This window comes from Dipodomys merriami, unplaced genomic scaffold (assembly GCF_024711535.1).
Source record: "Dipodomys merriami isolate MVZ:Mamm:240054 unplaced genomic scaffold, mDipMer1.0.p SCAF_45, whole genome shotgun sequence".
Lineage (NCBI taxonomy): Eukaryota > Metazoa > Chordata > Mammalia > Rodentia > Heteromyidae > Dipodomys > Dipodomys merriami.
The window spans coordinates 5,584,951-5,599,276 of NW_027206013.1; the positions used below are offsets into that span (position 1 = coordinate 5,584,951).

General features: G+C 42.9%; 1 protein-coding gene across 7 annotated transcripts in view; it reads right to left on the reverse strand.

The window, feature by feature from the left end:
• Depdc5 (DEP domain containing 5, GATOR1 subcomplex subunit) overlaps positions 1 to 14,326 on the reverse strand; it is a 136,470-nt gene that overhangs the window by 62,486 nt on the left and 59,658 nt on the right. For 5 of the 7 annotated variants that reach the window (XM_069994470.1, XM_069994469.1, XM_069994467.1 and 2 more), the window contains 3 exons: positions 8,132 to 8,197; positions 3,391 to 3,574; positions 2,864 to 3,024 (listed from right to left, as the gene is read on the reverse strand). In XM_069994470.1, the coding sequence (XP_069850571.1) occupies positions 2,864 to 3,024; positions 3,391 to 3,574; positions 8,132 to 8,197 (411 nt within the window). The remainder of the gene's footprint in view (positions 1 to 2,863; positions 3,025 to 3,390; positions 3,575 to 8,131; positions 8,198 to 14,326) is intronic. The other 2 variants (XM_069994468.1, XM_069994466.1) reach the window with 1 other exon arrangement.

A 14,326-nucleotide genomic window follows, 5' to 3' on the forward strand; every position in this document is an offset into this window, starting at 1 on the left:
AAACTCCTGAATCAGCCAGCAAGCATTGACGTTAAGTACTCAATGACTCATGAGGGACACTGGTCAGCTATTCCAGAGGGTAGCAAGTGGGCAGCCTTGATGGAACCAATGACACTTAATGAGAATTCATGACACTGCTCTTGGGTGAAAGGATAAAATTCTTCCCACAGTCCTGCCTGTCAGTCCCCTGACATCTGTGGCAGCACCTCAGGCTCATTCCTTGTGCTTTATCATAGCCCAACTTTTGTTTTGATGCTCGGAAATGAGCATGTCTTTGCCACAGGGCCTTTGTACAAAATGACCTCTCTGTCTGGCACGCTCTTCTCTTCCCTTCACCTCACACTCTTCACACCCAATCTTCTTCTCCAAATAACTCTTGCATATATATCAGATCTAAGCTCAGATATCACTTCCTCAACTGTCCCTGACCCTCCAAATCAGATCAGATCCTCAATTAAATAGTCTCCTAGGCCCTTAATTTTACCCTCAATCTATCACAACATGTCATTTTCTCATAATTAGATTGCTATTTTTCCCCATTGAGCTATAAATTCCTACTGGGAGTAGGAGCTTCAGAAACAATGTCGGATCAAGGGGGAATGAAGGGACTCATTTATTTATTGACCCAGGCAATAATTTTTTTTTTGTATTATAAGCACCATGGTTTCCACTAAAAAGATGAATCCAAAATAGTTTCAGCACTCAAAAAGGTTGATATGAAGCCAGGGGCTGGTGGCTCATACCTGTATTCCTATCTACCTACTCAGGAGGCTGAGATCTGAGGATCACAGTTCAAAGACACCTGGAAAGGAAAGTCTGTGAGATTCTTTTTTTTTTTTTTTTTTTGGTCTGGTCGTGGGGCCTGAACTCTTGGCCTGGGGGCTGTCCTTCAGCTCTTCAGCTCAAGGCTAGCGCTCTACCACTTGAGCCACAGCGCCACTTCCGGCTTTTTTTTCTTTTTGCTTATGTGGTGCTGAGGAATCGAACCCAGGGCCTCAGGCATGCAAGGCAAGCGCTCTACCACTGAGCCACCTTCTCAGCCCTGTGAGATTCTTATCTCCAATAAACCATTAGAAAATGGGAAATGGAGCTGTAGCTCAAGCAAAAGAGCCCCCGTCTTGAGCAGAAGAGCTGAGGGATAGCGCCCAAACCCAGACGAACAACAACAACAAAAAGATTAATTTGAAGCAGGGCCAGGATTCTGAATAGGAAGTGACAGGCAATGAGTGTCACAAGAAGCAGAACACTGATGGCTCACACCTATAATCCTTGCTACTCAGCAGGCTGAGATCTGAGGATCATGGTTTAAAGCCAGCCTAAGCAGATAAACTTGAGGACTCTCATCTCCAGTTAGACAGCAAAAAGCCGGAAGTGGAAGTGTGGCTCAGTTCAAGCTCTACTACTGACACTGACATTAAAGGAATGAGTGAGGAATTTCCAAAGAAAATCCAGAGGAAACCCAAAGCTTCCTCTATAAACAAGGTCTGGGCAGGGCTGGATGATAACTAAGCTCCTCCTGACAGGTCCATGCTTCTCTTATCCTCTAGCCAGAGGAGCCTTAATGGAACTAGATAGTCAATCTGAGGTATTACACTGGGTGAAAGGGGAGTGGACGTCTCCTTGGCAACAGCAAAGAAACAAGAGACCAAGACAGTACACTGATTCATCTAAGAAGTGATTACTGCTTACTAATTCCAAGCACCAACACTTAATTCCCTCCATTATACTTATTTTAGAAGAGCTCTCTACAACCTGGCTCTGATTCAATTAGTGCTACTGGTTCTCTGTCACTTATTAGCCTCTGCCACTCATGGATGAGTCATTCTTGCTTCAGGTTATTAAGTAATAAAGAAGAGAAAGATAGATCCAGGATGGAAGAAAAACAAACAAACAAGCAAGTGTAGGGCTCAAGAATAGTGCAGTGGTAAGCACTTGTCTAGCATGAAAGAGGCCCCAACACCATAAAAAGTAAGGAAAAGAAGAAGAAAAAGGAGGAGGAGGAGGAGGAGGAGGAGGAGAAAAAGAAGAAGAGGAGGAAGAAGAGGAGGAGGAAGAAGAAACAACATACTAAGGTTTAGAACCTGTGGAACAGGATTATACTAGTAACAATTAAATATCCCTTTCTGGGTTTGGAACATTCACTTTCTACCTTGACAGATCAGTATTGGCTTTGTTGCATGCTATTTCCTAGTTGGTGCCCAAGCCAAGCTATCTCATCCTTGAACTTGGTCACCTCCTCTTCCTTTAAAGGAGAATTCTAAACTGAAGAGAGTGTTTAAGACAAATCTATACTTAAGGGAGATTTTATTCCTCCAATAAACTAAAACTGACAAAGAAAGCTTGTGTGTTGAAATCAATTACCTCTAAATTTCTCTATCCTCTACCATTTGGAAAACCTCCTCCCACAACCTTAGGAAAAAGAACAAGTTTAAAGGCTGGGAATGCAGCTTACTGGAAAAGTACTTGCCTAGCATACATGAAGCCCTGGGTTCAATTCCTCAGTACCACATAAATAGAAAAAGCCAGAAGTGGCGTATGGCCCAAGTGGTAGAGCACTAGCCTTAAGCAAAAGAAGCTCAGGGTCAAGGCCTAGGCCCTTAGTTCAAGCCCCAGAACTGGCCCAAAAAAAGAAAAGAAGAGGGGCTGAGAAGGTGGCTAAGTGGTAGAGTGCTTGCCTTGCATGCATGAGGCCCTGGGTTCGATTCCTCAGCCCCATATAAACAGAAAAGGCTGGAAGTGGTGCTGTGGCTCAAGTGGTAGAGCTGAAGAGCTGAGGGACAGTGCCCAGGCCCAGAGCTCAAGCCCTATGACAAAAAAAAAAAAAAAAAAAAAAAGAAGAAGTAGTTTAAGGAGATAGACTCACCTCGACTATAGAGTGGACTACTACTCAGGGGAGGCGGGACAGCTGGGTTGGATTTCTGGGCCTTGGGTTGCACTATGATTTGGTAGCCCTGCATCAGCCGCTGGCAAATGAACTCTTCAAACACCTGTTGGGCTGTCATCTGCACACCTTCCTCATCCCTCCTAAAAAAAAAAAATCATAATGCACATGGTATGCTTGGCCACAGGGAGTGACAATTGTAAACCATCAATGGGAGAAATGATCAGTTCAACAGGTTGAAAAAGGAGGCAGGTAATAATTCATTGTACAAATGAACGATCTTACAAAAAAAAGTCAGATTGAGTGTGCCCAAATAACTGCATAAGAGCAATAATGAGAAATTGCTAGTCAATAGAATTTGAAAGCAATGAATAGCTTTTGCATCATGAAATTTCCCAAATACAAAAGGAGAACACAGGTTTGAAAGTAAAGTGTCCTGATTATGTGTATTCTGACACACCTGGCACCTTTACAACCAAAGCCAAATGCATTGCTCTCTGCCCACTGACCTGTCCATGTCTGCTTCTGGGAGGAGATCATAGCAGCCCTCCGTGTAGTCATTCTGCAGGCCCTGGCGGTCAGGGAAGTAGTCGGTGGTGAGGGGGAGGCACGCCGGAGTAGTAAGAGACTTCCAGTCCACTCCAACTGTGCAACAGAAGCCTGGCACTACAGGGGGAGCAGACAGTGTCAGAACTGCCTCGCATAATATGGGGAAAGGCATGTATGGTCACCATGGCAGGTTTGGGATGAGGAGAGGAGAAGAAAGGGGTAAAGAAAAAAAAAGGTCATTGTAAAAAGTGGTAAAAATGGCAGGACAGGGAGGAAGAAAAAGGGGAGGGGAAAGAGAAAGAGAAAAACAGAGTTTGTTAAATAATGCAATGCACATGCTCATCCAATCCCATCATGCAAATGGGATTCACAGCTGATATTTTCCATTTTCTGCTAATCGTGAGCTATAAGCCAAAATGCCAGGAAGGTTACTGCAGGGCAGGCAGGGTTACATGTAGAAGCAAATCAACATTCCGAGAGCAGACAAGAGGTGACTTTGGCTCTCTGAGGACCCCCCAGCATGGCTGGGTGGAGAGAGGAGGCGAGCTTAGCCTTATTGGGGAGCAAAACAGCATATAGTAACAGAAATAAGGAATATGTTCAGAATTACAAAAATAAATTTAAAAGTTCCAAAAAAGGTGGGAGTAAAAATGAAGTGAGGATGTCTGGGAAAGTTACAAGGCTGGAACTTTTTAGTTTGACAAACTCTGAAGGAAAGCTGCCAACAAGAGTGGGCTTTGCCACAGATCTGTCTGAAATTGTCTGCTCTTTAGTTAAAGAGGGATTTCTCAACCTTGGCCACTACTGATGGTTTGAACCAGATAATTTAGTCATGGAGGGCTGTCTTGAATCACTGGACTCTACTTACTAGCTGCCAGTGGCACCCTCTAGCTGTGAAAATCAGGAATGTCAGCAGATAGTGCCACAGGTCCCCTGGGAAGCAAAATCTTGAGCATTTTGCATTTGAGCATTACTGAGTCAAAGAATTAAGGACTGTGGGGTTGGGGATTTAGCTCACTGATAGAGCACTTGCCTGGCAAGTGCAAGGCCCTGAGTTTAGTCCTCAGCTCTGGGAGGAAAAAAAAGCTATAAAAGACAGACAGACAGACAGACAGACAGACAGACAGACAGACAGACAGACAGACAGACACACACACACACACACACACACACACACACACACACACAGGCAAGTAGTAATAAGGGAATGCTATGGTTTGGCTGTTATTTACCCTCCAAGGGTTTGTGAGATGGTGGCTTGGTCCCCAGAGTAGAGATAAAGAAGCATGGAGCCTTTAGGAGGGAGAGATTAAACAGAGGCCATTGGGTGGAGGCAACTGTCAGAAGCAATTAGGGCAGCTGTCCTGAGATCTTTAGGTAGTTCTAGAGCAACTGTTGGTAGCTGTATTTTCTGGCTTCCTATTCCTATTCTGTCATGTGACCTCTCAGTTAGCATGCTCTCAGTAGAACACTATCTACTACCATGTAATATATTAGTGGGCTCTGGCCAGAGGTAGCACTGTGCTACTTGGAATTTCAGCCACCTAACCTGAGAACTAAATATACCTCTTTTCTATAAAATAACTCCACTTCAGGTATTCCATTATAGCAATGAAAACAGACTCTAGGGGCTGGGGATGTGGTTTAGTGGTAGACTGCTTGCCTGGCATACATGAAGCCCTGGGTTCAATTCCTCAGTACAACATAAGCAGAAAAAGCCAGAAGTGATGTGGTTCAAGTGATATAGAGGTAGCCTTGAGTACAGAGAAGCTCAGGAACAGAGCCCAGGCCCTGAGTTCAAGCCCCAGCACCGGCAAAAAAGAAAAGAAAACAGACTCTAATACAAGTTATATTTTCAGGGGTGGAGACTGATCGTGCTATGGCTTGTATATGATACAATATGTATCATATGATACATACATACATATGATAAAATATGTATGCTTCTCATGATGCTTACAGCCACTGCATGTAGTAATAACTTTATGACATAATAAATATCTTAATGTTTCTACATTCCTGATAAATGGTTCCCCGCCTGATTTATTATCTTTCTGAAAACAATCTGTCAATTATATTTTGTGCCATTTGCTTATATCTGCATTAAATGCCATTGTTAAAAACTAGAGCCAGGCACCAGTGGCTCATGCCTGTAATCCTAGTTATTCAGGAGGCTGAGACCTGAAGATCATGGTTTAAAGCCAGCCCAGGCAGGAAAGTCTGTGAGACTCTTATCTCCAATAAACCACCAGAAAGCCAGAAGTAGGCTATGGCTTAAGTGGTAGAGTGATAGCCTTGAGCTAAAGAGTTCAGGGACAGTGCCCAGGCCCAGAGTTCAAGCCCCATGACCAATAAGAAAAAGAAAAAGAAAAAAAACCTACATTACCAAAAATCACAAGTTAACAAAACATACCACACACACACACGCACACACACACACACACACACACACACACACACACACACACAGAATTATTCAAATGGTCATCAATATAAAATAATCATTATGTTTTTTTTTTTTAAGGGGGGGGGGAACTTCTGGGGAATCTCATTACTTTCTTTCATGGCTTTCCCTTCACTTTCAAATAAATTTACCCTGTTTACATTTTTAAAAATTCTTCAAGCTGGGTGTGGTGGTTCACATCTATTATCCTAGCTACTCAGGAAGCTTGATTGGGAAAATCATAATTCAAGACCAACCCCCCATGCAGAAAGTTCATCTCAAACAATAAAAATATGGATGCAGATGGGAAGGGGAAACAAAGGAGGAAGCTACAATGCTTGATAAGAAATGCACTCATTATCTTGCCCATGTAATTGTAACCCCTCTGTACAGTATTTTCACAATTAAAAAAAAATATGGATGCAATGATGTATGTATGCCTACCACATAGTCACATAGAAAGTATAAATGGGGGGGGGGGCTGAGAAGGTGGCTCAGTAGTAGAACACTTGCCTTGCATGCCTGAGGCCCTGGGTTCGATTCCTCAGCACCACATAAGCAAAAAGAAAAAAGCCGGAAGTGGTGCTGTGGCTCAAGTGGTAGAGCGCTATCCTTGAGCTGAAGAGCTGAGGGACAGTGCCCAGGCCCAGAGTTCAGGCCCCACGACCGGACCAAAAAAAAAAAAAAGTATAAATGGGGGGCTGGGAAGGTGGCTCAGTGGCAGAGTGCTTGCCTTGCATGCATGAGGCCCTAGGTTCGATTCCTCAGCACCACATAAGCAGAAAAAAAAAGCCGGAAGTGGCTGTGGCTCAAGTGGTAGAGCGCCAGCCTTGAGCTGAAGAGCTGAGGGACAGCACAGAGTTCAAGCCCTACAACCGGACCCCCCCAAAAAATTTTTTTAAATAATAAAAAAAATTTAAAAATAATAAAAAAATTTAAAAAAGAAAGTATAAATGGGAGTACAAGTTAGATGGAGTAAAAAAAAGACACCATTTGAAAAACAAAACAAAAAGGGATGAGAGATGGCTCAAGTGGTAGGCGCCTGCCTAACAAGTGCAAGGCCCCAAGTCCAAACCCCAGTACTACTACTTAAAGAAAAAATAATGATTATTCATGTTATTAAAAAATGTAATAACATAACAAAATATCAGGAACCTGAAGAAATGATATAATGATTAAGTTAATCCTAAGTGAAAACAAAAAAACTCAGTGATGGGAACCTGGTACAGTGGCTCATGTCTATAATTCCAGATATTAGAGAGGCAGAGATAAAGGGATTGCAGTTTGAAGCCAGTCCGGGCAAAAAGTTGTTGAAACCCCCATCGCAACAAAGAAGCTGAGCATGGTGGCTCACACTTGCCATCCAAGTTATGTGAAAGCTGTAAGTAGGAGACCACAGTCCAAGCTAGTCAAGGGGAAAACACAGGAGACCCTACCCGAAAAAAAAATAACTAAAAAGCAAAAGGCGGATGGAGGTGCAGCTCAAATGTAATAGTTCCTGCTTGGCACTGTTGCTCATGCCTGTAATCCTAGCTACTCAAGAAGCTGAGATCTGAGGATCGCGGTTCAAAACCGGTCAGGGCAGTAAAGTCTGTGAGACTCTTATCTCCAATTAAGTACCAGAAAACCAGAAGTGGCACGGTGACTCAAATGGTAGAGCTCTCACCTTGAGCTGAAGAGCTCAGGGACAGTCCCCAGGCCCAGAATTCAAGCCCCGACCAAAAAAAAAAAAAGTAATAGTCCCTGCCTAGTGAGCACAAGGCAGCCCTGAAGTTAAACCTGATCCTGCTCCCCACCCCCCCACAAATAAGAAAACACTTGGAATATATTGTCCGTAACCAAGTGAAATAAAGTTTATGAAGAGGTAAGTTTTTTTTTCCTGTTTTTATAGATATTAAGATGCTCTTTGATTGCATAGCTTTTTAAATAGACTGGGATAATCAAAAGAAAGTATGCAAAGGATTCCACTAACAACTGATTATTTCTTTCATAATTAGTTATTTAAGGACTAATGTCAGCTCTGTCATGAAGGCTTTGTGGGAAACCCATTGCCCTGTCTATGTGCCCCTGAAATGCATTCTGGGACAGCATACCTGGCCTTTGCAGCAGAGGTCTTCTCTCATGACATACCTCTTCCCTTCCTGTACCCTAAAGCCCTGTGGACCTCTAGACTATTCTCTTTCTCCATGGCTTCCTCATGCCCCTGCCACCCCACATTCCCTAGCACCCTCCTCCTACTAGTCAGTCCCCACTCTTACTTGGGTCTGGAGAGGTAGAAACATTGTCCTCTAGAGAGTCCTTATTCTGGGTCCTAGGATTCATACCTATAGAAAGACAAAAACAGCTTGTTTAAATGAAGTTTTCTCTGCAAAAGAGTTCTAGAAGTTCTGGCTAAAAAGCCCAAAATTAAAGCTAAAAATAAAAACAGGAACCAAGTACCAGTTCTGAGGTGAGTATTTCAAATGAAAGTAAGTGAATGGAAGAAAACACTGAGTAATCTCAAATTGGAGACTGAGCCAGATTTCAACTCTGAGGGTATCAACTCTACTCTGCTCAATGAGACTTTCAGCACAACATTCCACTACTTACTTTAAGAAAATGGATGCACTCTAAAGTCTTTTCAGCTAATTAGAGCAATCGTTAATAAATAGAAACTGACCTATTTAAATGTAGTATGCTCATCATTTGCTCTCATTTTCTGGAATTCTACTTCTCCCAATCATGGCTTTCTAGAATGTGATCTTAGACACCAAAACTGGCTACTTTAAACAGATCAATGATCTGAAGATCAAGGTTCCAAGCCAGCCCATGCAGAAAAGTCCCATGAGAGTTTTTTTTTTTTGGTCAGTCGTGGGGCTTGAACTCAGCCTGGGCACTGTCCCTCAGCTCTTCAGCTCAAGGTAAGTGCTCTACCACTTGAGCCACAGCATGAGACTCTTACCTCCAATAAACTACTCAAGAACCAAAAGTGGCGCTGTGGCTCAAGTGGTAGGGTTCTAGCCTTGAGCACAAAGAGGCTCAAGAACAGCAATCAGGCCCAGAGTTCAAGCCCCAGAACAGGCAAAAAAAAACAACTATAAAACTGACACATTAACTACAAAGTTATGAAACAGTAAAAATACCCTCAGCAAACCTTGGCTATCTATGAAAAGAAAGCTGAAGAGGGTGGGGGGAAAGGATTTATGAGAACTTGTGCTTTTTCCTCTAAATATAAGAACTAATATTCATAAATTCCTTGTGAAATCTTTGGGGGGGAAAAAAACAAGCTACAACCTAGGAGAAAGTATTTGAAAATCATATTATCTTACAAGACTCGTATCCAGAATATAAACAAAAGTCTTAAAACTCAAGAGGAAGAAAATGAACAACCCAAAACGTAAATGGGCAGATTGGTGTAGGCTCTCCAAACAGCATATAGAATTCTAGTGAGCACATAAAAAGATGCTTGGCCAAGTGCTAATGGCTCATGCATGTAATCCTAACTACTCAGAAGGCTGAGATCTGAGGATCCAAGTTCAAAGCCAGCCCAGGTAGGAAAGTCTGTGAGATTCTTATCTCCAATTAATTTACTTCAAAAAGCCAGAAGGGAAGCTGTAGCTCAAGTGGTAGAGAGTGCTAGCACTAGCTCAGAGACAATGCCCAGGCCTGAGTTCAAGCCTCAGACTGGCACGTGCACGCGCGCACACACACATACACGTACTATATATTACCAACTAGGGCACTGTGACTCCTCAGTGCTGTCTCTAATAGATACATACACACATCTTATTTTAAGGAAAGAACAAGTTAAAGAAACACTGAAATGGCTTCTAGGAAGCCACTTACACACTGTTTCCATGCAGACTTTTGGTCTGCTTCTGTAATGGCTCTGCTTTTGAAACTTTATTCCATTAGAATATGAAGAACCCCAATAACCAAGATGTAAAAGTGAGAGATGATCCATAACTCTGCTCGAACTCAACATCTGGAAATGAACCCTCATTCTTAGAGGTCCAAGCCAAACATACAACATGAGGAGCCAGCTGAGATGTCATCTCAGTTCTTCCTGTCAACATCTGTCCAGAGTTGAGCAGTCTGAATGTGTTCTCTGATTATAATCATCAAGACCAAAAATAGGGACTTGGTGTGGGGTCTTCAGGTTGACACTCAAACCTAGATCCAGAAGCGAGTGCTGTAGAAAGTTGTTTCTCCTCTCTGGGCTACAGAGATGGCACTTACTCATAGAAAACTGAATCCCATTTGGATGAATGAATGAAAGAAAGGACTTTTCCTCTATCCTCAGTAAACTCAGATTTACTTTTTCTTCCCTTTATTTGCCAGTACCACAGACTGAACTCAGTGCCTTTTTGCTAAGCTGGCACCACTGCCAGCCCAGGTTTTGCTGGTTATTTTGGAAATAGTCTCTTGGCCCCAAAAGACAATTTTCTAGATTTCAGCCTCCTAAATATCTAGCATAACTTAACTGGCTTCAACCACTGGTACCTGGCTTTGATTTACTTTTAACTTTAACACCCTGACAAATCTGTTTCATGCACCAAATAAATACTCAATACAAAACACCAAAATGCAGAATCAGTCTTATCATCAAAGAGAAAGAAAACATGGCAGTCATTTGTTTTCTTTTTCAAAATTATCTGCTTTTAATGAAGAGAATGACATGAACAAGTCACCTAAACTGGTATTCAGTTAAAGACAGAAAGGATAGTAACCTGGGGATGTGGCTTGGTGGTAGATGTATGCTTATTAACATGTACAAGGCCCTAGATTCAATCCCCAGCAGTAAAGGAAAACAAAAAAGATATGTCTGGGGATGTAGCTCAAGAGACCTGGGTTCAATTCTCAGTACCACAAAAAAAGGAAGGAAGGAAAAAGGAAGGAAGAAAAAGAAAGAAACTAAGAAAGAAATTAAGTGGGCTGGGAAGGTGGCTCAGTGGTAAAGTGCTTGCCTTGCATGCATGAGGCCCTGGGTTCGATTCCTCAGTACCACATAAGCAGAAAAAGCCAGAAGTGGCACTGTAGCTCAAGTGGTAGAGCACTAGCCTTGAGCTGAAGAGCTCTGGGACAGCAGCCAGGCCCAGAGTTCAGGTCCCATGACCAACAAACAAACAAAGAAAAAAAAAAAAAAAGGAAAAGGAAGGAAGGAAAGAAAGGGAAGGGGAAGGAGCATAAAACCATCTGCCTAAACCCACCAACTGCTGGGCAGCACAGTGAAAAATAAATGAAGAGTCCAACTTGAAGCCCCCACCCACAGTGCTGAAAATGAAATTCCACAAAGCCAAGAAGGAGAACCACAGACACTACTCCTGTGAATCATGACTCATACATGAGTCAGGCCCAAATGCAGGAGAGTCTGAGTCACACTCCAGTACCTGTGGTGTACAAACTGTCCAAGCCATGGGAGGTGAAGGCAGGGTCGAAGGTGAGGTTTCCTGTGCATTTTCTGTCTGAGTAAAATGTTCATTACTTGTGTATTTAGACTCATATTATCCCAAAACAGGGACGTTATATACCAATTTCATCCTAAACAAACCCAATCTATAATCCTGATAATAATTCTGTAGATGTTTGTGTCTATTACGCAGATGAAAAACTCAAGAATCAATGGTTCCCACCAGTTATGTTAGCTACTCAGGAGGCTGAGATTTAAGGATCAGTTTGAAACCAGCCCAAATAAACATGTAAGACTTTTACCTCCAATTAACCAGAAAAAAGCTGGGACTGAGGGCTTATGTAACAAGAGCACCAGCCTTGAGTGAAAAATCCAGACAAGAGCTCAAAGGCCCATAGTTTAAGCTCTAGCAACAGCACCAAAAACATAGAAATAAATATGAAGCATTCAAATACCAATTAAACAATAATTTCATGGGTCATTAAATGCTTCTCAAGTATGATAGCTTAGTCTTAAAGTAAAAATTTGTAAGCCAGACACTAGTAGCTCACACCTGTAATCATAGCTCCTCAGGAGGCTCAGATCTAAGGATCATAGCTCAAAGCTACCCTCCCTGGGCAGGAAAGTCCATGAGACTTTTTTTTTTTTGCCTGAACTCTGGGCCTGGGCACTGTCCCTCAGCTCTTCAGCTGAAGGCTAGCGCTCTATCACTTGAGCCACAGTACCACTTGTAGCTTTTTCTGCTTATGTGATACTGGGGAATTGAACCCAGGGCCTCATGCATGGAAGGCAAGCACTCTACCACTGAGCTACCTTCCCAGTCCTCCATGAGACTGTTATCACCAATTAAACACCAAAAAGCTGGAAGTAGAGCTATTCCTCTAATGGTAACTTGCTATCCTTGAGTGCACAAGCTCAGCGACAGGACCGAAGCCCTGAGTTCAAGCCCCAGAACTGTCCCCAAAATAAAAATGCTGAGAGCAGAGGAAGCAGGAGGCTTTGAATTCAATCCTCAGTGCCACAAATAAAAGGGAACTGAGTATATTCTATACAGAGGGATTAGACGATGAAAGGAATATGGGGACATAGTTCTTTTCAGAAGCCATAAGCAATAGCTGGAATAAGAACTATGCTCATATATATTAATGACAGTAACTCCCAGTTGATGAGCACTCTCCATGTATGTCCAGCACTGTCTTAAGGTTTTATATGGGTTGTCACATCTAATATTCCCAAGTATCCTCCCCTCAGAGAAGAAATTGATACACACAGGGATTAGGTTACTGGCCGAAGGGCCGCAATGCTCATTAGAAGTGGAGGCAGGCCTCACATCCTAAGATTCTACAGGCAGCCCTTTTCCTACATGTAATGCCATGTTGAAGTGGAGGCAAGTGAAGATACAAAGAGAGGCAGGGGCCATGTGATGGCTGACATGACAAGCCAAGAAGAGTCTCTGGAGGGTTTAATATGTGGGAAAGAGAATTGGTCAAAGTCACATTTGGAAATTACTCCTCAGTGACAGAAGATGAATCAGAGGAGATGAGAACAGAGTCATCATTTAGCAGGTAACTGCAATAATCCTGGCAGAAAACAGGACGTGGTAACATGCATCTGTAAGCCCAGCTCTTGGAGGTGGAGGCAGGAAGGACTGCAAGTTGGAGGCTGGCCTGGGCTACACAGAGTTTAAGCTAGCCACCGCACCATTGTGATATGCTGTCTCAATCAATCAATTGTTCAATTAATCAACTGATGATCAGTCTTTGCCAGAAACAAGTGAGGCCTGAACAAAAGCTGTGAGAAAGGAGCTGAAGAAGCAACGAAGATAAAACAGCAAACTGAGGGAGGATGAAGGGAAAAGAAAGGTTGGAGAATGGTGAGACATAAGGTTAGTAGACAGCACACTAAGGATGAGGTATCTGGTAGGCACCCAAGCAGAGAGGTTCATTAAGCAAGCAGACTGAAAGCTCAGGAGTTCAAGAGGCAGAAGGTGGAGTTACAGACCCTGGTTACAGTAAATGCTTTCTCAATGTGTGTGTGCCAGGAAACCATAGCCAAGAGGATATGATGGTGTCATTTGATGTTCTGCCCTAACCATCCCCAAACAAGCCCTCTCTGAAAGCTCACCCTTCCACACAGGAAATCATAAAATTCCAAAAGACACATCTGGTAAAGCATCTGGTCTACTGACCATCCTAGACTACTATAGGTAGATCTCATGCTGCTAACCACCCAAATCTGTCATTAATTCCCTCTCCCTGCTAGGTCACCAGTGAAACTAGCTTAAGGTGTAGACCAGGAAGCCCAAAAGCATCCCTCACAGAGCAAGTCTAATTCCCAAAAGTTCAAGTTCAAACTTTAGGTTTCCTAACAAAAGGGTCCTTTGGTTGAGCAGAGCAGTCGAAATGTTGCCTTTGTGACATTTGAAAGATACTTTAGAGTCTGGACAGGTAGCATTTGAGGCACCCTGAGTGCGTGGGGCAGGAGAGATCAGGGAGAATGAGGCATGGGAAAGAGCAGCCAGGGAGAGAATAAACACTGCCTTTGTGGGTGCATTGCTTGATTAAAAGCATACAGGCACTACTTTCTTTGCTTTAAGCTTCTTCATAAAGCTGCAATATTTGATATGGGGGGGGAAGCAGAGGGTGGGGAAAGTCCCCCCTCCCCTCTCTCTCTCTGATTTGTCCATAGCCCAAATAATTAGTGTCCTCTGGGAACTAAGCGTATCTTAAAGAAAGGGATTTATCCCGAGTACAAGTTGGGGAGGGGCAACTGGGAATAAAATTCCACTGGGGGGGGAAACCTTACAAAAAATTATTTATGTTGGGGCTGGGAATATGGCTTAGTAAGCTCTGGGTTTGATTCCTCAGTACCACATACACAGAAAGAGCCAGAAGTGGCATTGTGGCTCAAGTGGTAGAGTGCTAGCCTTGAGTACAAGAAGCTCAGGGACAATGCCCAGGCCCTGAGTTCAAGCCCCAGGTTTGGCAAAAAAAAAAAAAAATTATATATATATATATATATATATATATATATATATATATATCTTAATGACACTACTAAAAGG